General features: G+C 44.6%; 1 protein-coding gene across 2 annotated transcripts in view; it reads left to right on the forward strand.

Moving 5' to 3' along the window:
- PARVA (parvin alpha) overlaps window positions 1-25,825 on the forward strand; it is a 144,751-nt gene that overhangs the window by 79,455 nt on the left and 39,471 nt on the right. For both annotated transcript variants that reach the window (XM_058545999.1, XM_058545998.1), the window contains exons 2-4: window positions 15,644-15,733; window positions 15,814-15,884; window positions 18,539-18,641. In XM_058545999.1, coding sequence (XP_058401982.1) covers window positions 15,644-15,733; window positions 15,814-15,884; window positions 18,539-18,641 — 264 coding nt within the window. The remainder of the gene's footprint in view (window positions 1-15,643; window positions 15,734-15,813; window positions 15,885-18,538; window positions 18,642-25,825) is intronic.

The raw sequence follows: 25,825 nt of genomic DNA on the forward strand, positions 1-25,825 counted from the left end.
TTTTGTCCATAAGTTAAATTATGCTCTGCGCCTGGAAGATGCAACTGGAATGAGGCTCCCAATGCATTGCCTTGCACGTAGTCAAGGCTCAGTAATTATCCGTGGAATTGACTCAAATGGAAGGTTGTACAAAAAGAAGCCACAGTGGAAGTGTCAGGCATGCAATCAGCAGAACGCCAGACAGTTAAAGCATCTCCGATTTACTACAATTTCTTTTAATGGGTTCTCTGTACAGATTTGCTGTCAACATGGATTGTTGGTTTAGGAAAAAAGCAGGGAGCTGCAATGGCTCTTGTGATGCCCAACGACTGGCAGCATTTTGCCACTTCTAGTGAGATGTCCACGGATTTCCAGTTTGGACAGGACTTCGTCATTAATGCTGAGGAGGTCCAAGTGATAAGCAAAAAGCCTTCCAACTGAATGTCTCAGACCCTCACACTTAGAACAGCACATGTTTGCCCTCTCTGCTCCCTCCATTGCTGCCTCCAGTTCCGTATCCTCCTCCTCTTAAATCCCAGACCCACCCAAGATTAATGTCTGGCTCTGATGGAGAAGGTGGAGCTGTTTGTTTGGCTGTGGGACTCTGCTGGAAGGGGAGGGCTGCTCAGGGGCCAGCGCTGCCATACTACTCATTCATTCATTCAGAAAGTAGGCATTAAGCATTATTGTATGTCAAGTGCTGGCAGTACAGTGGTGGACAAGGCCTCAGTCCTCTTGGAGCACTCAAAATAATGGAGGAGACAGGTGTCCCTCAAATATGCTCACAGATGTATAATTACAAACTGTGGTAAGTGAGATGGAGAGACAACAGAGACCTAGCCACAGAGAATCTGGCACCGCCTTCTCCGTGAAGCCCTCCCTAGTCCCTCCTGGCAGTGCAAGGCTAGCCTGGTGCCTCCTCATCACTTGGAGCCATGCATGTATCTGCCCTCAGCCCACTGAGACTCTGGGTGCACATGACTGTGAGCTCCTAGGGCAAGGGTTTGTTCTTTCCTAGAACAGTGTGTGGCATACAGCAGGTGCTCAATCTGTGCGTAAGGGCAGGAGGAAGGGAATGAGCACATTTTACAAGGCCCCATTCCATCAGATGAAGGAGTCATAGACTTCCGTCAGCACCATGATGGTGTGATGATGAACTAGTTCCAAAACTTCAGCTCTATCCCCAAGGAGAAGGCTTCTCTTCTCCAGAAGGATTGTAGAGGATGAAATAATGAGTGGAAACCCTCAGCACAGGGCCTGGCCTGTGGCAGGAGCTCAGCACAGGTGGCATCCCTTCCCCCGGAAGTTTCTGCAGGATGGTGCCGTGCTCTGATGAAAGCAACCTGCCCACGAACATTACCTGGCATCCTCTCAGTCTAGACCTGAGCAAGGTCAGAGACAGGACTCACGTCCTGTTCCTGTCTGAATCTCCATCGTGGGCACTAAGGAAATGTTTATTTTGAATGGCGCTGACCTGGAGCCATAATGTGAAGAACAGGATTCTGCAGCCAGTCCATTCTTGTTTGCTTCTTCCGTGAAGAAGAGTATGTTTCCCTCCCAGATTTGTTCCTAAAAATGTACTCTCTTAACTACACAGTTCCTCAGAGAGCCCCCATGGGGGTGAGCCTCAGTGGCCCACGAGTAGCTGGCTCGGTAATACGTGCCCTCTTCCGTGGCTCTTCCTAGGTCTCTGTGTCACTCTCCTTGCCCCTCACCCCCTTCCCTGGGATTTCTTCCCACTTTCAAGTGACTCCATCCTAAGACCTTGGGAAAAGCAGACAATTAACTGTTAGGATCATCCTCTAGGGAACTTTTCAGGGAAGTCACTTAAATTTTCTGAGCTTCAGCTTCCTCATCCATGAAAGAGTGAGAAGAGTAGCCTGTGGCCTGAGTCTCACAGAGGGCTGTGCGTCTGGTTCCCCAGAGGTACCACATTCTACACTTGCTGGTCCCACTGCCTGAGCACCCACTCACCCCTCATGGCTGGTGAATGACTCAACCTTCCAGACTCAGCTGCACCCCCAAGATTGGAAACCACCTAAATGTCCAACAGTTACGGAATGGTTAAGTCACTTATGGTGTGCACCTTCAACAGAGATTGAGGAAGCCATTTAAAGTGATTATTTGGGGTTTTTTTTGTTTGTTTGTTTTTTGTTTTCTTTGTTTTCGGTGAAGAAGATTGGCCTTGAGCTAACATCTGTTGCCAATCTTCCTCTTTTTGCTTGAGGTAGATTGTCGCTGAGCTAACATCTATGCCAGACTTCCTCTATTTTGTATGTGGGACACCACCATAGCATGGCTTGATGAACGGTGTGTAGGAACACACCTGGGATCCGAACCCATGAACTCCGGGCCGCCAAAGCAGAGTACACAAACTTAACCACTACGCCACCGGGCCAGCCCCTAAAGTGATTGTTTTTGATGGCATAAGGAAAGAGACTGAGATTATGTGATATGATAAAAGCAGGCTTTGGAACTATGTGTACCCAGTATCTTAATGTGTGTGTGTGTAAAACATAGAAAAGCTGGTAAGAAAACATAATGCGTTTCTCTCTAAGTAGGAGGATTATTTTTTCTTAGTTTTTTAATATTTTCAAAAGTCTCTTAAATGAGCATGTTTTTCTTTTATAGACAAAAATAAATCAACTCATTACTTAAAACAAACAAAAATACTGCTCAAATATCACCTCCTTTTTAGTCTGTCTTCACAGAGGCTGAACCTCCATAGATTGACCAGGCAACCTCTAGGGCTTAGCATATGCAAGATTATTCCCCAAAAAACTTTCTCCTGGCTTTACATGGGAATGCAGAAGTGACTGTGTTCTAGACATGTTCATATAAAAAATAAAAGCTGTTACATAAAACTGGGACAACATGTAGTATAGTGTTAAGGATGTGAACTCTGGAGCCAGCTGGTCTGGGATCAAATCTCACTTTCTAGCTGTGTGGCCTTAGTCAGGTTACATAACCTCTCTGGGCCTCATTTTCCTCACCTGTAAAATGGGGATAATAATAGTACCTACTCATTGGATTGTTGAGAAGATTAAATAAGTTAATATATGTTAAAAAAAAAATAAAGTGCTACATCTGCGTGCCTGGTACAAAGGAAGTGCAGTGTAAGTGTGTATTCTCTCCCCATCATCATCATTAACTCAAGAGGGAGTTTCCACAAACTCTACTCCTTCAGCATACACCACTGACTGACCTTCAGACGAACCTAGAGTTAGCCCCCCAGAATGGATCCAACACAACAATGCCGCGGTCACTCAGCGGCCACACCCGCAGCTCTTGTTTCAGCAGAGGCCACTGCGTGGGAATTCACGTGCACTAGTCGTTGATGTGGCACTTTTTAGGCAGCATTGAGCCACTGCAAAATAAATGACTGGCTGTTCAGGATTAATAAATAAGAAGGATATAGACATGAAGGTCAAAGAGCCATAGAGAATGGAATGAGGAAATCTGACTCAAGTGATACAGAGATAAAAGCAGGTGAGGTGCTGAGGCTGCAGTGCGTGCCTGGGGCCCTCTGGCCTCCTGTGGCCTCTGCGTCTCCCACCTGCTCCTCTGTTGCTCCCTCCACCCTGGAAGGGCGCTCTGCCCTCAGGACTTGGTTCAGAACTGCGCACGGGGCCCTTGTCATGTTGCATTGCACTTTGTGTGCATGTTTTTCCCCTCCCTCCCCAACTAAAGCATCCTCCAGGCACCTACTGAGTGCTTATCAAGTGCCCAGCACTGTGCTGGGCTCTGAGCACCACCAAAGGTGGCTGTCTTTCAGGAACCAACTGACCCCAGCAGAAGTACTCATGTATCTTTGTATTCCTGGCTCCTGGTCCAGCCCCTGGCGCCAGAAATGCCCATACATGTTTACGAATGAGAGAGATAAGAAGTGCCGGTTCCACGCCAGCTGTCCTGTGTTGTTCATTGTACCCACACTTCACATGTAATTAGCCAGCATCCCAGATCAAGTTCTGTGGTCCCCCCAAGGCTGTTACAAGAGCTCATGGTGTATGGACGCACGCAAATGCACTCGCATGCACAATGGCTTGGCGTTTTCCCAGGATGGCATATCCACACCACCTTCTACTTAAGTAGAAGCAGACCTTTAAAACCAAGGAAATGGTTCTGGTTCTCAATCTAAAGAGATAATGGGGCATGGCATGGCAGAAGACAAAGAATAATGATGTATTGCTCCCCTGGACCCTCTGTGCCTGTGCAGTGTTAAGTTAAATTCCCATGGCTTACTTGAGACCTCCACCAATGTTTCAGTTCAGATTGATTTGATTGCCTGAAGCCAGCCTATGGTGCATCTCTCTCCCTCCATGCTTACTTGCAGTTGGAGGGCAGCTGTATCACATGCTTGGCTGAACAAGCAATAAATGTCCAGGGGCCATTGGCTTGGCAGCCTTCCAACTCTGCAGAGACTATAAAACTGATCAACACAAAGATGCTGGTGGAAACTACAAGACTTGGGACTATGGATCCCCTGTCAGCTCCCATCACAACACCATCCTATAAGTTCCATTTTTTGGCTGTGCTCCAAGGGCTGGATGTCAGACCCTGTGACTGAACAGCTGTGTCAAGTAGAGGGGAGAGTGGGGAGACCCTGACAGTCTGTTGAGGCCACCACGAGCTGGCTCCCATGGTTACCTGATGCTTTATATTACGTCTGCTGAAACAAGTATACTTTTACTTAAAAGTAATAAAGCTCCTCTGGTTTAAGGGCTAGGATAGAGGGGGTTGGGATTTTACATTTTCTTTTGGCAATCTCACATAGAGGAAAAGTGAACCCACATGTTGTGGGAAAGAGTGAATATTAAGAACAGAACCTGTCCCCTTAAGCAAGAAAGCTCTCCTAGGCAGAATAATGCCCTCTCCCCAAGATGTCCACATCCCAACCCCTGGAATCTGTGAATATGTTAATTTACATGGCAGGGGGAAATTCCGGTTGCAGGTGGAATTTTGGTTGCTAATCAGCTAACCCTAAAATAGAGAGTGTCCTGGATTATCCAGGTGGGCCCAAGGTAATCATAGGGTACCAAAAAGTGGAAGGGGGAGGCAGAAGAGGAGGTCAGAGTGATCCAATGTGAGAAGAATTCCACCCCACCCCCATTGTTGGCTTTGAAGGTGGAGGAAGGGGGCCACAAGCCAAGGAATGCAGGTGGCCTCTAGAAGCTAGAAAAGGCAGGAAAATGGATTCTCCCCTAGAGCTTCCAGAAAGGAACACTGCTCTGCCAATGCCTTGATTTTAGCCCAGTGAGACCATGTTGGACTTCTAACCTACAGAACAATAAGGATAATATATTGGTGTTGTTTCAAGTAACCAAGTGTGTGGTAATTTGTTACTACAGTGATAGAAAACTAATGCAAAAGCCCATGGTGTAAAGACCCCCATTGGGGGCCGGCCCCGTGGCTTAGCGGTTAGGGGCGCGCGCTCCACTGCTGGCGGCCCAGGTTCGGATCCTGGGCGCGCACCGACGCACCACTTCTCCGGCCACGCTGAGGCCGTGTCCCACATACAGCAACTAGAAGGATGTGCAGCTATGACATACAACTATCTACTGGGGCTTTGGGGGAAAAAAGTAAATAAAATTAAAAAAAAATAAAGACCCCCATTGGGGACCGTGGATAGATGTAATTTCCAGAGCAGTTCCAGAGAAAATCATTAAAGAGACCACTGTACCTTCAGTGATGGGTGGACTAGTGGGACAGACCCCTTCTTGGGAAAACAGAAATGACCCAGCCATGCATCCTTAAGTTATGAGGAAGCTCTATCTTCTCATTTCAGCCCTGGACAAAAACAAACAACCAAAAAAAAATTTTTTTCCACTTTCTTCCTGGAACTTTGGGTTCTTGCTTAGGAATGAGTACAGCTTATGCTGTAGGGCTTTGAAAAGGTGTTTGTGCTTTGCCTCCTGTACGGATGCTTCCATAGGGCTCAGCTAATGTGGGATAAATGACCACTGTCTCGTTGGTGATGGGAGGAAACGTGTAACCCATAAAATCATGGATTTCCCCCCAGTGAACTCTATATACATTTGGAAATAATAGTAAATTTGGGTTGAGTTATTTTTAACAGACTATTTTTGCAATGGTTTTAGATTTACAGAAAAATCACAGAGATTTCCCATATACCCTACACCCAGTTTCCTCTCTTATTAACATCTTACATTAGGATGGTACATTTGTCACAATTCATGAACCAGTATTGATATGTTATTATTAACTAAAGCACATAGTTTATTCGGGTTTCTTTAGTTTTTACCTAAAGTCCTTTTTCTGTTTCAGGATCGCATGCAGGATACCACATTACACTTAGCCATCATGTCTCCTTAGGCTCCTCTTGGCTGTGACATTTTCTCAGATTTTCCTTGTTTTTGATGACCTTGACAGTTTTGAGGAGTGCTAATCAAGTATTTTTTTAAGATGCCCCTCTGTTGGAATTTGTCTGATGTTTTTCTCATGATAAGGCTAGGGTTATGGGTTTTGGGAAGAAAGAGCACAGAGGGGAGTGCTATTTCCTCACATCACATCAAATCCCATGATTTGTGACTGTGATGTTGACCATGGCCGCCTGGCTGAGGTGGTGTTTGTCAGGTCTCTCTGCTGTCAAGTTATCTTTTTCTCCCTTTTCATATTGTACTCTTTGGAAGGAAGTCACTGTGCAGAGCCCACATTTAAGGAGTGAGTGGTTATACTCGCCCTCTTTGAGGGCACAGATCCATAAATTATTTGGAATTCTACCAAGGAGATTTGTCTCTTCTCCCCCATTTATTAATTTATTCAGTCATTTATGTCAGTATGGATTCATGGATATTTATTTTGTGCTTTGGGTTATAATTCAATACTACTTTACGTATTTTCTTGCACAAATTGTTGCAGCTTCCTTACTTTCTGGTTCCAGACTCATCTTGTGTATTTCCTCTCCAATCCTAGAATCAGCCATTTTTCCAAGGACCATGGTTCCTTTTCTTGGAGAATGGTACTAGAAACCAAGGTCTGAGTATTAGGTATGTTCATTGCTACTAGAGTGTCATTTCTTTTAGACCCTGTCAGCTAACAGAGTAAGGAAATTTATGTGTGTGCACTAACCCGTGTATCTCTAAATATTTTTATATGTAACCATCTGTATCTATATTAAGATAACATGAGTCTTACTTATGTCTCCAACTCTAATCCGTTCCCATATGGATCATCCTCGCCTTTTTCCCTTGCTTATCTGTAACCTCCTACTCCAACAATGAGAAACCTGGTTTCTACCATCTACCATCCATTTACTTAATTACTCAATTCCAGTATTATACATGTATAGCAGTGTCAGAATTATTAACCTATACCCCCAGGGGAAATAACTTGATCAACTAGAGTACAATGCTATGTGCAGTTCTTTTTGCCTTTGGTCTCACAAACTTCACTCATTTCCAATGAGATTTAGGTCAGCACTTTTCCCTTAACCTCCTTCAGTGAGGTTGTCTCATGCATTTGTAATCCAGTCAGATTCTATTGTCACATCTGCATTCCATCCTTGGATCCCAACCTCCTAAATGACTTTTTAAGTTACATACATTAAGGTTTACTCCTTGTGCTATGTGTTCTATGGGTTTGACACATGCATAAAATCATGTTTCCACCATTACAGTATCATACAGAACAGTCTCATGCTCTTAAAATTCTTCTGTACTTTGCCTGTTCAACTTCCCCCCAAACCCCTGGCAACCACTGATTTTTGTACTGTCTCTATAGTTTCACCTTCTTCAAGTGTCATGTACTTGGAATCATACATTATGTAGCCTTTTCAGACTAGTGTCTTTGACTTAGGAACTATACATTTAAAGTTCCTCATGTCTCTTCATGGCTTTATTGCTCATTTCTTTTTATCACGGAATAATATTTCATTATATGATGTACCACAGTTTATTTGCCTATTGAAGGATATCTTTTTTTTTTCCTGAGGAATCTTGGCTCTGAGCTAACATCTGTGCCCATCTTCCTCTATTTTGTATATAGGACACCGCCACATATGGCTTGATGAGCAGTTCATTGGTCCGTCCCCGGGATTCGAACCTGTGAACCCCAGGCCACCAAAGCACAGTGCACGAACTTAACTGCTACACCATCAGGCTAGACCCTTGAAGGATATCTTGGTTGCTTCTAGCTTTTGGCAATTATGAATAAAGCTACTATAAACATTCATATGCAGGGTCAGCCCCGTGGCATAGAGGTTAAGTGTGCGCACTCCTCTGCTGGCGGCCCGGGTTCGGATTCCGGGCGTGCACCGATGCACCACTTGTCAGGCCATGCTGTGGCAGCGTCCCAATATAAAGTGGAGGAAGATGGGCACGGATGTTAGCCCAGGGCCAGTCTTCCTCAGCAAAAAAGAGGAGGATTGGCAGATGTTAGCACAGGGCTGATCTTCCTCACACACACACAGAAAAAATATTCATATGTGGGGTTTATGTGACCATGTTTTCACATCAACTGGGTAAATACCTAGGAACACAGTGGCTGGATTATATGGAAAGACTATAGCTTTGTAAGAAACTACCAAACTGTCTTCCAAAATGGCTATACCATTTTGCATTCCCACCAGCAATGAATGAGAGTTCCTGTTGCTCCACATCCTTGTCAGCATTTGGTATTGTCAGTTTTTTTGGTGTTAGCCATTCTAGTAAGTGTGTAGTAGTGTCTCATTGTTGTTCTAATTTGTCATTCCCTAATGACAAATGATGTTGAACATCTTTTCATAGGCTTGTTTGCCATCTGTACATCTTCTTTGGTGACGTTTCTTCACATCTCTTGCTCCTTTTGTAATTGGGTTGTTTGTTTTCTTATGGTTAAGTTTTTAGAGTTCTATGTATATTTTGTAGACAAGTCTTTTATCAGTTATGTGTTTTGCAAATATTTTCTCCCAGTCTATGGCTTGCCTTTTCATTCTCTTAACAATATCTTTTGCAGAGTAGAAATTTTAGTGAAGTCCAACTTATAGATTTTTCTTTCATGGATTGTCCCTTTGGTATTGTATGTAAAAACTCACTGCCAAACCCTAAATCACGTAGATTTGCTCCTATGTTTTTTTCTAGAAATTTTATACTTATGAATAAAAGTGTTTTATACTTAGGTCTGTGATCATTTTGAGTTAAATTTTGTGAAAAGTGTATGGCCTTTGTCTAGATTAATTTTTTTACATATGGATGCCCAGTTGTTCTAGCACCGTTTGTTGATAAGATTATCCCTTCTGCGTTGAATTACCTTTGCACGTTTGTCAAAAATCAGTTGACTATATTTGTGTGGGTCTGTTTCTGGATTCTCTGTTTTGTTCCATTGATCTATTCTTTTGCCAACACCATGCTGTCTTGATTACTGTCACTTTATAATAAGTCTTGAAGGCTAGTAATGCCAGTCCTCCAACTTGGTTGTTCTTCTATATTGTGTTGGCTACTTTAGCTCTTTTGCCTTTCTCTGTAAACTTTAGAATCAGTCTATCGATATCCACAAAATACCTTGCTATGATTGTGACTGGGATTACATTGAATCTGTAGATGAAATTGGGAAGAATTCTTAGCAATATTATGTCTTCCGATCCATGAACACTGAGTATCTCTCCATTTATCTAGATCTTCTTTGATTTCTTTCATCTGAGTTTTGTAATTTTCTGCACATCAATACTGTACATATTTTGTTAGATTTATAGCTAAGTATTGCATTTTTTGGTGCTACTGTAAATAATAATGTGTTTTTACTTTCTAATTCCAATCATTTAGTGCTGGTACATAGGAAAACAATTGACTTTTGGATATTAACCTTGTATCTTGCAACCTTGTTATAATTGCTTATTAGTTCTAGGAGTTTGGGGTTTTTGTTCTGTTTTGTTTTGGTCAATTCTTTGGGATTTTCTACATAGACAAGCATGTCATCTACAAACAAAGATGGTTTTATTTCTTCCTTTCTAATCTGTATACCTTTTATTTCCTTCTCTTGTATTATTGTACTAGCTAGGATTTTTTAGTATGATTTTGAATAGGCGAATGAGAGGAGACATCTTTGCCCTGTTCCCAATTTTAGGGGGATAACATCCAGTTTCTCACCATTGTGATGTTAGCTGTAGATATCTGGTAGATATTCTTTCAGGTTGATTTTTCACATAGAGAAAAATTGTTGGGATTTGCTGACCAGACAATGTAGTTGTCTCTAGCTGCCAAGAACTTCTGTGGGAGCCTTTGAGCTATTTAGAAATTGAGGGAGCTTTAGTAGCTTTCAAGAGGACCAGAAATTAATCCTCAGAGTCCTGATAAGGCTCTAGAGCAGCCTAAATGTCTCACTGGAGCCCTCTTGCACTGAAGGAGAAAGAACATCCTCGCTGTCCTCTTGCCCTCCCTCGGTGTGTTTTGTTTGTTTCTGTCTGTAGACAGAGGGAGCATGGTGCTGGGAGCGCTGGGGAAGAGATGAATTTGCAACCCTTGACACTCTGGACCCCGTCTATTTATTTGCCCCTGTATGCCTTCTCTCCATTTCCCCTGTGTGCTCCCTACATTCCCGGTGCTCAGACATAATCACCACTCTCTCAACACCTGCCCTGTTTGTCCACACCCTGCTGTTTTTACACAAGATGTGCCTTTTGTGGGGCATCTGTGTTGGATAAAAATTTAGATTTTTCAAAGTCCAGCTCAAATGTCCCCCTTTCTGGGAATTTTTCCCAGTCTTCTCCATCCAAAGTTAGCCTTGTTCCTTCCGCCTGAGCTCCCACATCTCTCACCCTAGTGCAGCGTACTGCACATTGTGTTGATCTGCCTGCCTCTCTCACCACCTGAGAGCAGACTGAGGCAGGCTCATGTCAAATCCCCAAACCCTCATCCCCAGTGCTGGCACAGGGTCTGCTTCAGAGGAAGTGCCCAGTAATGTTGATTGGTTGAATGAATGAAATTACTGGCCTTGCATAAATGGACCCTTTTGTACTCTTAGAAACCTCTGTCCATTCTTCTCTTTATACTTGTTTTCTGCCTGGTGTTCTTTGAGTCTCTGTATGTATTCTGGAGTATAAGAGATGCCTGCCGCTATTCTGTTGCTCATGGAAAAAAAAAAAGGAAAGGAAAATTACCATTCATTGCTGACCTACTGTATTCATCCATCAACTTAATAATCCTGGTGTCCCATGTATCAGTTAGGGAGCATGCTCCAAGCCCTAGAAAATGCCAACTCAACTTGCTTAAACAATAAGGGAACTTATAACAAGACACATAAAGCTAAGGTGGCACTAGGGATGGTGGCTTAACAGTATCAACAAGAACCCTCTTCTTTCTATCTTTCTTCTCCTCCAACCTTAGTGTATTAGCTTCTTCTTTGGGCTTACTCACCTCATGGCTACAAAATGGCTGCAGAAAATCCAGGCATAACATCCTGGTGCAATAATGGTTAGAAGGAGAAAGATACCTTCTCTTTCTTGGGCCCATCTTTAAAAATGGAGGAAAACTTTTCTAGAAGCTTCTAGAAATTTCCTCTCATGGCAGTGGCCAGAGGTGTATCATATGACAATGCTTGAGCCAATCACTGCCAAAGGGATTGAGATTATCATGACTAGCTTAATCCCATCAGGATCTCACCTAGAGGCGCAAGAGGAAGGAGTGTATACTGGAACAAAATGAGGGTTCTTTCAGCAGAGAAAAAGAGAAAAATAAATATTGGGAAGGAAACCAGCAGTGTCAGCTACACCCTTGTTTTATAGAGAATTGTTTTATACTGAATTTCAGGGAGGTTAAGTCACTTACATAAGGTTCCACAGCTGATAAAATAGAAGTAGGATTCAAATCCAGTTCCTTCAGACTCCCGTCCATGTACTTTTTCTGCCGCGCAGCTGGACCCGGAGTCAGACTGCGATTCCCGGAAAAGCCGTAGCCCGTTGCTCATGGTGAGCACTTCAGGAGTTGAGGCAATCACCCTGCTTTCCCAAGCCCGACCTTCAGCCGGGCATTTAATCTGTTCATTAAGTTATGACTAATGGCGCTGCGAGACACCAAAGGCTGCACATTCAGACCTAGTTTTAGATTGTTAGAGGAGGTTCGGAAGATAAACATCGTATTCATATTCTATGCCGAGAAAATTCAATTGCAGCTCTTTCTCTTTCAGAGCGTAGGGGTTGGCGAGGGGCTTCTGCTGGGTCCTGCTTTGGTTTAATAGAAATGAAACCTCCAAGGCAGGCGGGCTGTTTTGGGAAAGTGGCCACTAATGCGGCCCCACGGGGCGGGGGCCAGGCCTGAACCGGGCAGTTTGCATATTCACTTTTACAAACAGTTGGCCGGGAGTCAGCAGTTAATGGGATGGGAGTGATGTTCCTGTACCAAATCATTTCCTGAAAAAAACATTTCCAATTGCAAACATATCGCAGCCTTTCTTCTCGGGTTTGTTATGTCTCTGTGAGTGAGTTAAAGAGGCAGGGCAGAGGGGAGTGTTTCTGACTGGAGATTTTTCATCTGAAAACGTCTTTAGCAATGATCTACATGTAAAAAGAGATCCCGCTCAGATCCACTTTTAGGAGTCCTGGCTGTGAATATTGCATTTCTAGCCACACTTTAGAGGTGCAAATATCTCTATCTTCACAAATTGGCCCTGGCTGTACAACAGTCTGGGGACAGATGTGGCTTTTCTCTCTGTACAAAATGTAAGCTTGGAGTGCAGCCGCGGAAACGGGCACTTGCGCATGCGCACGCGCACAGGGTCAGGCCAAAATGTAAATTTTTTTTTCTCCCGAGGACAAGCTGGAATTCTTTGCATGCTATACACTGCTTTGGCAAATTCTGCCTCAACTCGTAACTTGTGTAGTTGAAGGATGGTCTTAACAGTTTTGATTATTCATTTATTCCATAAATAGTTCTTGAGTGCTTACTATGCATGAGGTATTATTTTAAGTAACAAGAATAATAATAGCATATATTTACATAGGTCTTACCAGGTACTGGGCACTCTAAGTGCTCTTCATGTATTAACTCATTTAATCCTCTCAACAACCCTGAGAGGGAGGCAATATTTTTATCATTCCCATTTTGCAGATAAGGAAACTGAGGGGTGAGGTTGATGAACTTGCCGAGAGTCACGCAGCTAGTCGGTGGTAGATCCTGGATTTGGATCCAGGCAGTCTGGCTCCTCTTTGGGATCTAATAGCGAACAAATGAGAAAAAGTGCCCGCCTGCACACAGTTTACATTGTGGTGGGGGGACATAGATAACAGACGTATAAATAATAATTATTTCAGATTGTGATGAGTGCTATGAAGAAAATAAAACATGAGAGGAGGCAGGGGCCGATGAGAGGGTCTTGTAGGTCTTTGTAAGGAGTTGGGGTTTTATTCTGAGTATGAGCGGAAGCCACAGGAAGGCTTAATACAGGAGAATGTATGACCCTATTTATTCCTTTATAGAACATTCTGACTGCGCTGTGGGAAGTAGGGGGAAGGAGGATGCTCGAGAAAGCAGTGGACCCCTTAGAAGGTGGTTCTGGTTGTTGAGGTGAAAGACAGCAGTGGCCTGACCCAGGATGATGGTAGAGATGGTGAGAAGCTGTTGGAATCAGGTCCTGTTTTGGAGGTGGTGCCCACAAAACTCGCCACTGTATCAGATGCAAAAGGCAAGGAAAAAGGAGAAGGTAAGGATGATTCCTCGGATTTTGGCTTAACCATTGTATAAATTGTGATGCCATTTACTGAAGAGGATAAGAATAGAGAAAGCACAGGTCTTATTTTAGTGTTGTGATGGTGGTGTGAGGGTGTTGGAAATCAGAGTTCTGTTTTGGGTGTGTGAATTTCAGATCTCCGTTAATAAAAATGAGAGGAGACATCACGTAAGCCTGGAGCTCAGGGTCGGGCCTAGGCTGGAGATTTAGGTGTGGGCATCATCAGCGTTTGGATATACTGGATCACCTAGGATACTGCCATCCAGTTGAATTTGCTGGGGGAGAATGTAGATAGAGAAGGTCCTGGGCAGGAGCAAGTTGCTCCACTGGCCAGTAAGCCCAGCCTTGCACTCACATTTAAGTGACTTCATTTCCACTGCCCATTGCTTGCACAGTGCTCGTTAAGTAATGGCAGTCTTGCTTCTTTGTGAGAAAAAGCCTGGAAAAGAAAGCAAACTGCTAGTCCTAGGAGGAATATTAGAAGATATTATAGAAATCTAATGAAGCAATTGTTCTTTGTTAGAAAGCAAATGCAATCCTATACTTAGAATCATTTAAGCCTTGAAGATGTTGCTTATATTTTTCAGTTATGTTTTATGGGAGAGAATTATATAGAGCAGTGGGTATCTGTGAATTTGGAGATTTAAGACAGTGACTGGCTGCTATCCCATGTGAATGTCAAGGACCCACAGTGACAGGACTAAATGCCAGCTTCATAATGCAAGTTGTGTCTCTTTAGGGTAGAGTGTGTTTCACTCTCTTTGTTAGGCAATCTCATTCCCCGTCCAACTGCAACCATCAGTGAGTTTCCCAATATGAAAGAACTCTTTGTAAATGGCTGCCTTGTGCTTAAGAGTTCTTGAAAGTATATGCTAGTAATCGGCGAGGCCAGAGTCAATAAAAAAAATAATAAAATGGAAAGATGGGACATTGCTTTTATTAAGGTGGATTGCAGCTGCCATATTAGCTCTTTAAGAACCTTTTGGTGACCAATGCCTTCAGAGAAAATGGTCTTTCTGTGCTTAATGGGCGAAAAGTAATTATCCAAACTTGAACTGAATAGAGGTGAGGGGGTTGAAGTCACTGCTTTTCGGAGAGGTCATCCAAGGTCAGCCCTCAGCAAGTGTCCATCACACAACTGGTTTAGTGGGAGGAATTTTTTTTTTTTTCCTAAGGCTTCGCATGGGGGATGGGTGCGTGGAGGGGAGCAGGCTGGAAGTCTTTAGTGGTCATTGACCTCTTTTTATTTGTCTTGAGGAAAGTCAAACTGTGGATTTCTAGGATTTGAAAACTGTAAAAGAACTTTCTGGTCATCCAGTTGAGCTCTTCATGTTCAGCTGAGGAAACGGGGCTAGAGAGGTGAGGTGCCCGGCCCCAGGGCCCACACCTCCATTAGAGCCAAAGGACGGGACCAGCGCCCGGGGAAGAGGCCAGACTGAGGCATTCTCAAGCAACAGCTGGGGTGGGATAAAGGAGGGAGGGGGGATAATCAGAAAATAGTCAGGGAAGCCGAATAAGGAGAGAAGTCAGAGGAGGGTTGAACCGAGCATGGAAATGGCTTACAGGATAAATGTAGCCTTAACTTGGTGACCTGGTTCATCCAGTCCACAAATAGTTATGGGGCACCCACTGTGCACCAGACAGCAAGCCCTTGAAGGAGGAGCGGCAGTGGCAAAAGGCAGAGACTTCAGAAAGGCGTCAGTGCCCACCTCACTTCTGTGTATTCCGAGATGGTTTCTGAGAGGAGGCAGATTTCCATGCCAGCGAGACCTCCCTGTTTCTCCAAGGAAAGCAAATGAGGTGATAGTCGGAAGAGATGAGATGAAGGGGACAGTTCGGTGCTCTCAGCAGGGAGATGCGGGGAATCGACTGCACACTAACAGCTGTAACCTAACCTGAGTGGTTTTATTTCTCAATATCAATATCAATGTTGGACACATTTGTTACAGAACTCTGCCCCTGTCATCAGTGGGCTGCAGTGTGACCCTGTGCTTCCTTCCCCTTGCAGTGTCAGAGCTTCAGGAGGAGGGCATGAACGCCATCAACCTGCCCCTCAGCCCGATCCCCTTCGAGCTGGACCCTGAGGACACGATGCTTGGTAACTGGGTCTCCTGTTCTCTCGGGTAGCCTAAGGCCTTCAAGTGGAACCACCCCACTGACTTCCTTTTCTTTTTAAAGAGGAGAATGAAGTGCGAACGATGGTGGACCCCAACTCCCGCAGCGACCCCAAACTTCAGGAACTGATGAAGGTAAGAAGGAATCAGGAGGGGCCTCCCAGGCTTACCAGGCATCTATAGACACCTGGCCTGTGCAGGCACCAGGCGAGCCACCACAGAGAGAATAAAAAGTCATGGCAGTCCCTGCCCACAGACGGCTCACGGTCCAGTAGGTGGACATCTAAAAGTTAACAAAAGTGGGCCTTGACAAATGCCCAATGGATGGTGTTGATCATAAGCGCCAGAGAAGTTAGTGTAAAGAAGCTCACATTTGCCAGGATCTTACGGTTCATTGTTTTGCTCAAGGGCCCTCAAAAGCATCCTGCGAAGTACAAATTAGTCTCATCCCCATTTTACAGATGAGGAAAGTGAGTCTTAGAAAAGCCAAGTGATTTGTTTATGGTCACAGGTGAATGGAGGAGATTCAAACAGAAATAAATGAGATTAAATGAAGTATTGTGCATAATATACCTGACACAGGGGCTGACGTGTGGTCACCCCTAGAAAAATGTTCATTTCAAATCCCTTCTGATTCCCTGTTCTGTGTTGTTCCTTAACTTCTCCAATTTACACTTAAAACAAGACAATAAGGCACTGGATGTCAGAGTGATTCATTCACAATGTAAATCTGAATATATCATTTCCCTGCTCAAACCTGTGTCTAGTTTCCTACCAACTACAGGTCGAAGCCCACACTCCTAGGGTGGCATTTGGGGTCTCCATGCTCGAGCTGCCTCTTCAACCTCAGGTCGTCCCCTGCCTGGCAACACAGGGACACCAGAGCAGCTCGTGGTGGCTCCCTGTACACACTGTGCTTGCTTCCAGCACTCCTCCCGCACATGCCTTTGTCTGGGCAGCCCCTCCAACCACATGCCTCTACCTACCCTTCACCTGAAGTCAAAGCAGGTCATGTCCTCCAGGAAGCCTTGTCTAAAGCCCAGTGCTATCGCTCAGCCCCTCTGTGTGCTGCTACGGTCCTTGTACTTAGTTCTATCCTTGTAGTCATGACATGATATTACAACTATTCATATGTTTCTGTGTCTCCTTCACTAAATGGTGAGCTTCTTGGGGTTAAAGACTGTCTCTTTTTTTCATCATTGTACCCCCCGAGGATCCAGCACAATGTGTGACATATAGCAGGTATTAATAAATGCTGGGTGGGTGGGTGGTGGGCAGATGGATGGGTGATGGATGGATGGAGGGAGAGAAGGAAGGAAGGAAGGAAGGAAGGAAGGAGGGAAGAGTGGGGAAGGGAGGGAGGGAGGGAGGAAGGAAGGAAGGAAGAAAGCTAGCTGCCTTAGGACTGTAGAAGAATGTTTTCTGAAGGCCCCAGGCTCCACCCAGGGATGGAAACCCAGCCCAGCTACTGCCTCTGTTATAAAGGCAATCTATTTATGCTAAGTCAGAGAAGTCAAACACAAAAGGCAATGTTCCTTGTGATTCCACTTATATGAAATCATCAAAAAGGCAACACTGTAATGGTTGCCTGAGGCCTGTGATCAGGGGAGGGGATCGAGTACAAAGAGACCAAAGGAACCTTCTTAGAGTAGGGAAACTGTTCTGTATCTTGATTGTGGTGGTGGTTACACAACTGTGTACAATGACCAAAACTTACTGAACGATATACTTAAAATTGGTTCATTTTATTGTATATAAATAATATCTTAAACAAAAAAGAAGAAAAGATTAAAAAGAAAGGCAATAGACTTAACTTGTGCAAGCTTCAGTTTCCTTACCTGAAAAACGAAACAAATGACTCCTGTCTCTCAGGGGTGTTGTGTGGATGAACTAAATGAGATCTCACGTGGAATGCCTCTGCTCAATGCCTGACCACAGAGGCTCTCAGATCATGACAACTGGAAGATACAGACAAGAGAGGAGATTGCATTGGCCCCCGAAGAGGTAGCTTGGCGCAGGGGAGAACATGTGCTTTAGAATGAAGTGGGCAAGAGTTCCATTCCTGTCTCTGTCCAGTTAGCTCTGGGAGCTTGGGCGAATCTGCTTACGTCTGTGTTTGATTTCCCCTCCTAAACGTAGAGGTGGCAGTAACCACCTGGCCAAATGTCATAATGGGAGAGTGCTTCACTTATTAGTAAGATCTGCCTTTATTGAGTGTTTGACCCCTGTCGTATGTAATTCTTTTCTGCTACCTGCTGTGGGAGGTATTTTCATCCTCAATTTTAGAGGCGGGGAATCAGAGGCTCAGAGCAGATAAGTAGCTTGCCTTAGATTCATAGATCACGGAGGTACACACACACACACACACACACACACACACACACAGAAGTCCACAGAGGTCCATAGATGACAGAGGTACACAAATCAGGTAGTGGGTAAAGCTGGGGTTTCAACCACAGTTTGTACAGCTCCAAAGACTATCCCCTTGCCTGGTACAAAGCCACACAGCCAAACACGGTGTGAATGTTGCTGGCCATTAGGGTAAGGAATGGTAGGGGGCCAGAAGATGTTAGCAGGGACACTGCTGCCACCAGCACTAGAAGAGTTTGCACCTGAAAATTAACAGGGCCATTGGGGCTCACACTTAGCTATTTGTCCACATAGTGGGTCATGTGGATGGTTCTGCTGCTTTCAAAATCTAAAGTTCATTTAGATATTGACTGTCCAGGATAAGAAAGCTAGTCTATAAGAAAATACTCTATGACTCTTCTCTTATTCTCTCTCTGTAGGTATTAATTGACTGGATTAATGATGTGTTGGTTGGAGAAAGAATCATTGTGAAAGACCTGGCTGAAGATTTGTATGATGGACAAGTCCTGCAGAAGCTTTTTGGTGAGAGGAGAGTTGTGTTGCAGTGGATGTCCTTAGTCTCAGGTGGATGGATCACTTGCTCCTGCTTAGAAGGAGTTGTTCTCGGTTCGCAGCAGTTCACCTGGAGTGGAATATGAATGTGTAGAGTGTGGGATAACACACCAGTGGAGCCTGTAGATGTCCTCTTGGAATCTGTTTTATATGAATGAACTGCAAAGGGGGTCTTGATGACCAGATGGGGCTGCTCCCACTAGCAGTCGAGGGTCATCAGCTGGGGAGATGAATAGACTCCACTGTATACGGGAAAACATGCCTCACCCTCTCCAGAAAATTGTACACTGTGGCCTCTATAGGCATATTTACATGTGTAGGGGGTGTGTGTGCATGTGTGTGTACCTCTGTGACCTATGGATCTATATGTGTGTGTGTGTGTGTGTGTGTGTACACACCTCTGTGACCAATGGACCTGTGTGTGTGTGTGTTCCTCTGTGTATCCCTCTTTAGGTTGAGTGCAAGTATGTGGGAGTATGTGCCTCTGTGATGTTCGGCCTCTGTGTGTGTCTCTAGGTGTGTTGCTTTTGAAAGGGATGTATCCCTGTGTCAGTTCACAGCTGTTCATGTGAAAACGTAAGCCTGTGGTGGGGGGAGGAGAATTCAGGGATGATCTTGGTGTCAAATGACACTATCTTATCTTGAATGAATTTGGACTTCTCACCTCACTGGTGCCCATTTTCTCTCTTGTCCAAACCTCTGTGCCAAGTTCTAGACTTTCATTCTTAGCTGTCCACCTGTGTGCACCTCACGCTGAGCTCATCCATTTTCCTAAAGATGTTTCTTTGCCTCTGAGTCCATAGAACCTCTTCCCTTCTTCTTTACCACCCGCATATCTGTGGGAGGTCTCCAGGGCCCGTTTCTTCTTGCTCCAAATTCTCTCCTGCATCCATCCTCCCTGCCATTTTCACTTGTCTGAACTATTGAAACAACTTCTGGACTCACCTCTCTGCCCCCCATCTCACCTCCTCCAGCCCATTCCCCACACAACCGCAGAGGAACCTTTTTAAATTGTAAGTCTAATCTTGCCGGTACTTGCTCTCCCCTCCCAGTGGGACAGAGTCCAGGCCCGTTAGCACAACATTTGAAACACTTCACCGCCCGACCCCGAGCTGTCTTTTCAGCCTCACCTCTGGCCACTCCCACACATGTGGCTCGTGCAATGTAAAGCTCTTAGAATGGTGCCTGACACCCAGTGAGTGCCCAATAAATATCTCTCATCATTTTCATTGTTGTTGGTCTTATTATTTTTATGAATGCCATTGCTACATTATTACGTAGGCCGTGCGTATTAACACCTCTATCCTTTTGCCCATGATCTTCCTTCTGCCTCTGAGGCCCTACTGCCTCCTTTATCCACCAAGGCAATCCATTATTGCTCATCTTGCAATCTCTAGAATCAATTGAATGTGCCTCCCTCTCACACCCCCGACAACACAATCACACCTAGAGGTGATAGCCATGTGCTCTTCTGTGTTCCCACAGGTACAGTCACACACACACGTATGCATAATACACATGCCTTTATTAGAAGACATTCCATGTTGTTTGTAGCTGTTTATGTAAATGTGTGTGGGCGTCTCAAAGGCAGGACCCATGTCTTATTTATCTATCTGGTCTTCTCCAGTCCTAGCAGGTTGCCTAGCACTTAGTCAATGTATATTGAATGAGTGAATGAATAATATAAAATCTAGTGATTTCTAGGAGGCTAACCTGATTTAGTACTCAAACATCAATATTAACGAGTGTTAATATTTAAAGGCTTGTAAATGCAACTGAGCACGAAGAAGAAATGAAAACCCTTTGGCACAGGTAGATGTGGAAAAGCCGTGAGCCTCATTGAGCATCTCTCCTAGTGACTGCAGCTTTTAACTCCTCTGGCAAATTCCTAGTCAGGATCTGAAACTGTCTCAAAATGTTCTATGCTGGGCCTTCAAAGCCAGAGTGGAACGTGGCCATGGAGTAATGGAATATGGCCATGAGGTAATCTTGCCCCTGGGAAGAGTTACAAACTGCCCAGCATCACGTTGTGTAGCCCCCAAGTCAGATTAGATCATTTCAGATCTCAACCTTCATGTTGAAAAGGTGATCCACAACAGAGGTGATGCTTCTTTTGTCAACTCAAGTTTAGACCCTTTGTGGGTTTAAGGCTATACATACACATTCAATAGCTACAGGCAGAATACCCAGTAGAGAGAACTTGTTTGCAGTTAAAAGTATGCATCAGGAACTCCTGGGAGGAATCAGTCTGGAGGCAAGAGTTTTGGGTGACCCCTCTGACCTTGAGTTCCCCTCTGGCTATTTTTCTATCTTCCTTCTTTCCCACCTAACTTTCTCAAAAGAATGTTTGGCACTCATGTATCTGCTTCCCCATCACTAATCATTCCCTTCCAAGGTGTGGGTTGGGTGCCACTTCCATCTTTCCACCAACTTTTCCTTCCAAGGTCACCAGTGTCAATGCTGACTTCCTCTTATGCTATGGCACTTGACACTACTGAACACCTGGTTCCCCTTCCCAGCCCGGTGGTCTCTGTGATCTCATGCCCTCCTGGTTCTCCTCCACCTCTGACACCCGCGTCTCAGTCTTCTGCACACGCTCTTCTTCTGTCCGTAATGGTGGGCGTCTCTCAGTCTTCCATCCTTGGCCCTCCTCTCTTTCTTTCGCACTCTCATCCTGGGTGATTTTATCAACTCCTACAGTTTCAGCCATCACCTGTATGATCATTGCTTTCAGATCTATATCTCTAGAATAGCTTTCTCTTTGCAGCTGTAAGTAAGGTTATTTTTTAACTGCCTCCCAAACTTGCCCACCTGGATGTCACACAGACACCTTGTAACCAACCTGCCCCAAACTGAGCTTCTGCTCTTCCTCTTCCCCACCAAATCTGTTCTGTTTTCCACCCTGATGAATAGTATTAGAACCACATAGCCAGCTGCTCAGATTAGAAACCTAGGAGTCGTCCTGGATTGCTCCTTCTCCTTCATCCCTCAAATTCTGTGAGTCACAAATGTTGACAACCTATTCCCATAGATAATGTGCCAAACTCATCCCATTTCTCAGTCAATTAGTGTGCAGGAAGCACTTAGAAAACTGCCTGCCTCCCTCTGTGCTAGGGGAGTGGACTTTCCCCGCTAGTCTCCAGGCCCACCGCTGCCACCTTAGCTCAGATCTTCATCATTTTCTCAGCTTCTCTGGCTCCAAAATCCTTTGCTGTGTTATGCTGTTTCCTGCCTTGGTAGCACTCTGAAGATCTTCCAGATCATCTTTATATTTCACTATATGTCTTAATACTTACACCCATAGGCCATTTGTCAGGTTTTTTTTTTTTTTCAACTTTTTCATTTTGAACTAATCTTAGACTTACAGTAGAGTTGCAGAGAAAGTACAGAGTTCCTGTCTCCCTTCGCCCTCCTCCCTCTAGTATTAACATATTACCCAACCACAGTACAAGTATCAAAACTGAGAAATTAACCTCTGTGCGACGCTTAACTAAATGACGGAATTTATTTGGATTTCACCAGTGTTCACATTAATGTCCTTTTTCGGCTCTAGGATATAATCCAAGGTCCCACATTGCATTCAGTTGTCATGTCTCCTCCCATCTGTGACAGTCTCTCCTGTCATTCATGACCTTGGCACTTTTGAAGAGGTCAGATTAGCGATTTTGTAGAATGGCCCCCAGTCTGGGTTTGTCTGATGTTTTCTCATGATTAGATTAATGTTTTACATTTTGGGGAAGAATAGCCCGGAGATGATGTATCCTCCTCAGTGTAGCATTCCAGGGAGTACATGATGTCAACATGTCTTATCGCTGGAGATGCTATCCTTGATCGCTTGGTGAAGGTGCTGTCTGCCAGATTTCTTCATGGTAAAGTTAGTGCTTTTCTCTTTGTAATTAATTTATTTGGGCGGAGATACCTTAAGATTATGCAAATATCTTGTTTCTCCTTCAACTTCTCCCACTAATTTTAATTGGTGGAGCATGACTGCCTCAGTTATTCCTGTGGTGGTCCAGTGGAGATCTTCCATTTTCCTTACTCCTACATTTATTAGTTGGAATTGTTCTCCAAGGAAAAGTCGTCCCTTGTTCCCCATTTATTCAGTATTTATTTATATCAGTAGGGATACAGGATACTTATTTTATACTTTATGTTGTCATCTAATACTGTCATTATTCTTTGGTTTGGTCCTGTACTGCCAGTTTTGACCTTAGGGAGCCCTTTCAGGTTTGCTCCTCAACATTTTCAACATGCTGCCCCATATATTTTTTCTTAGCACTTCTTTACTTTCTGGCATCATAAAATGCTCCAGGTTCATCTTATATTTTACTTACTCTGGCCCTGGAACCACCCCTTCTCCAAGGAGCCCTGATTTCTTTTATTAGAGAATGGTATTTAGAAATCAATATCTGGGCATATTAATGAGTATTTTTAACTTGCCATAGCACAAATAAATAGGTATGGTACCAATACCTGGTGGTACTAAGATGAATCAGGCATGATCGTTTCCAGAAATTCGGCTTCAGATTGTGCTGGGGCTGGGTGTGGAGAGTAGGAGGGGGCTGAGTTTGGGATGAGTAAACTAACTGAAACGCTGGCACTTAGAAGAAGACGGGGATGGCGTAGGGACCTCCAGGAGTCCAGACGTGCCAAGTCACGTCTCAGGAGCAGGAATAGATCTGGAATCTAGGAAGCCATGTTGATGACATCATGGAACAAGGACTCAGAACCTAGAAATGAGCAAGATGCCAAGGTAGAGATCTCTTGGCCAAAAGTTATGTGTGTTTTGTTGTTATGGTGATAGCCTGAATAGGTGAGCATCCCTGAGATGACAGGTGGACTGGGTGAAAAGCAGTGGCTGGATGTTCTGTGATCACGAGCTCTGTGAGGGCAGGATCGTACCTGGTTCTCTTCTGTGTGGCCAGATGCTTCTTGCCCGGCAGCAGTGTCTGGTCTGCTTGTCCTTCTCAGTCCCTAGGCATGTCTAGGAGGTTCTCCTGGCACTGCCTCCCCCCACTCCTTCTTTCCGAGCTGCCTAACCCAGCTGCCCACTGCTGCCTCTCTTCTCTGGGTCTTCCCTCTTGCCCTGGTAGCAGATCTGAATTTAGGTTTTCCTGAAAGCAGATGCTGAGACAAGGACTTGGGTGGAGGAAGTTTATATGGGAGTTGATCTTAGAAAGTACAGATAATCGAGTAGGGAATGTAAGAGGGAAAGAGAGTAACACTAGCTAAGGGTACATTAATAAGAATGGCAGCTCTGTTTGCAATCAGGGCTCAGTCCTCTGGGGGTCCTTCTGAGAAACCAGGACACCATTCCCAGAACAAGGAGGCAGGGGAATATATCCTGTGTCTCCCATCACCCTGTGGTTGAGGATCGCCTGTATAGAAATTAAGAACCTCCAGGTTGTACTCTGGGCAGAGAAGGAGAGAGATTCAGGACCCGAGATGAGAACCATCAGTGGGCTGGGAGGTGTCTGCAGCTGCAGGTGAACACAGGTGGATCAGGGAGCTCCGGGAAGATCATCAGCATCATCCAGGAAGGGCTTTAGCATCATCCAGGAAGAGCAGAGGGTACAACTTCTGCTCTGGAGGCTGCTTCTCCTGACACTGACCATTTGTACTGTTCGTGTCACTGTCTGGGAAAAATCAGATGCTGGCCCCTCCGGCCTGCCCCTTTATAATGCCCACCCCCATTTTCTCATGGCAATGGCTCCAGCCCTTTCCACACCTCAGAACAAAAGCTTCCCACCCCCCAGAATGAAGAGGAGGTTCCTCCTTATGCGCTGGCACCAACAAGAAAGTCACAGAATAGTCCAGCGTCTCCCAGCGTCTCAGTTATACAGTTGCGTCCATGGTCATCTTGCTATCTGTGCATCCCCAACACCTCGACGGTAGACGTGACTGAATGAGAGAGGCAGGAGATGAAGGATTCTAGGAAAATGCCTACACAAGATAATCATTTCATTTGCAGATGGGCTGCTGCCTGTCTCTTGTTGAGGTGTCCTGACTTGGGACAGCTACGCGAGTTTTTCCTTATGGTATGTTTGATTTGACTGATCCTTATCTGTGGACCTATACATGAACTGGGAACAGAAAAGGCCCGTTTTGAGGGATGAAAGTCATAAGTCTCTTCCTTCTGGTTTTCACAATAGCATGTGACTGAAACAGGATGTCTTCTTCAGGCATGAGACCAAGAAGGGTCCCTTGGCACACAGATTCTACAGGAAGGTTTTTTGTTTTGGGAGGCTGTCTTTTTCCCTGATAGACCCTAATGAGTACATCTTACACTGACCTTAATCTGGTCAGTTAATGTTCATTAAGCAACAACCATTTGATTTGCTTATGCTAACTGCTGAGCTTAGAGATAGCGAACTAAATATGTCACAGTGCTGCCCTCAGATGACTCATGGCCTGGTCATACAGAGGACTGTGGGGTATCAAGTGGGAGTTTAGGAAAGGCAACAGGAAAGAGGGGGCATTTTGGATGGGGCCTTATGGAAGGAGCAGAATTTCCACCAGATGAAGGAGAAGAACATTCTAGTCAGCACAATAAAAAATGTTGCTGGTAAGCTCCTGTTGATTTCAGTGTGAGTGGAGGGAGAGTGTTGTAGAGACAAGGAGCACATGGATAGGTGATCATCAGAATTAGTTGAGTGGGATGTGTGGCTAACAACGAAGATGAGACTTAACACCCAGATCTTAGTTTCTAACACCGTTCTCCAATAATAGAAACTGGGGCTTCTGGAGAATTGGCAGACTCTAGGACTGGAGCAGGGCATATAGAAGATGAACCTGCAGCATCTCGCAGTACCAAAAAGAGGTACTAAGAAAAGAAATATATCTATGGGGCAGCATGTTGAAAGTGTCAGGAGCAACCTAAAAGAGCTCTCAATGGCTAAAGGTGGAATAATTTGAGCAAAAACGTGAATAACAATAGTATTGGATTATAGCACAAAGTCTAAAATAAATATTTTTAGGTCCATATTGATATACATAAAAAGCTGAATAAATAAATGAGGGAGAAGGGACAACACTTCCTTACAGAATAATTCCAAATAATTTATGTAGTTACACAACCCCTTCAAGGAGATAGAGACTAATTCCCCACCCCTTGAGTGGACTGCACTTAGTGACTGGCTTCCAATGATCAGGGT

Source organism: Diceros bicornis, chromosome 7 (genome assembly GCF_020826845.1).
Source record: "Diceros bicornis minor isolate mBicDic1 chromosome 7, mDicBic1.mat.cur, whole genome shotgun sequence".
NCBI classification, from domain to species: domain Eukaryota; kingdom Metazoa; phylum Chordata; class Mammalia; order Perissodactyla; family Rhinocerotidae; genus Diceros; species Diceros bicornis.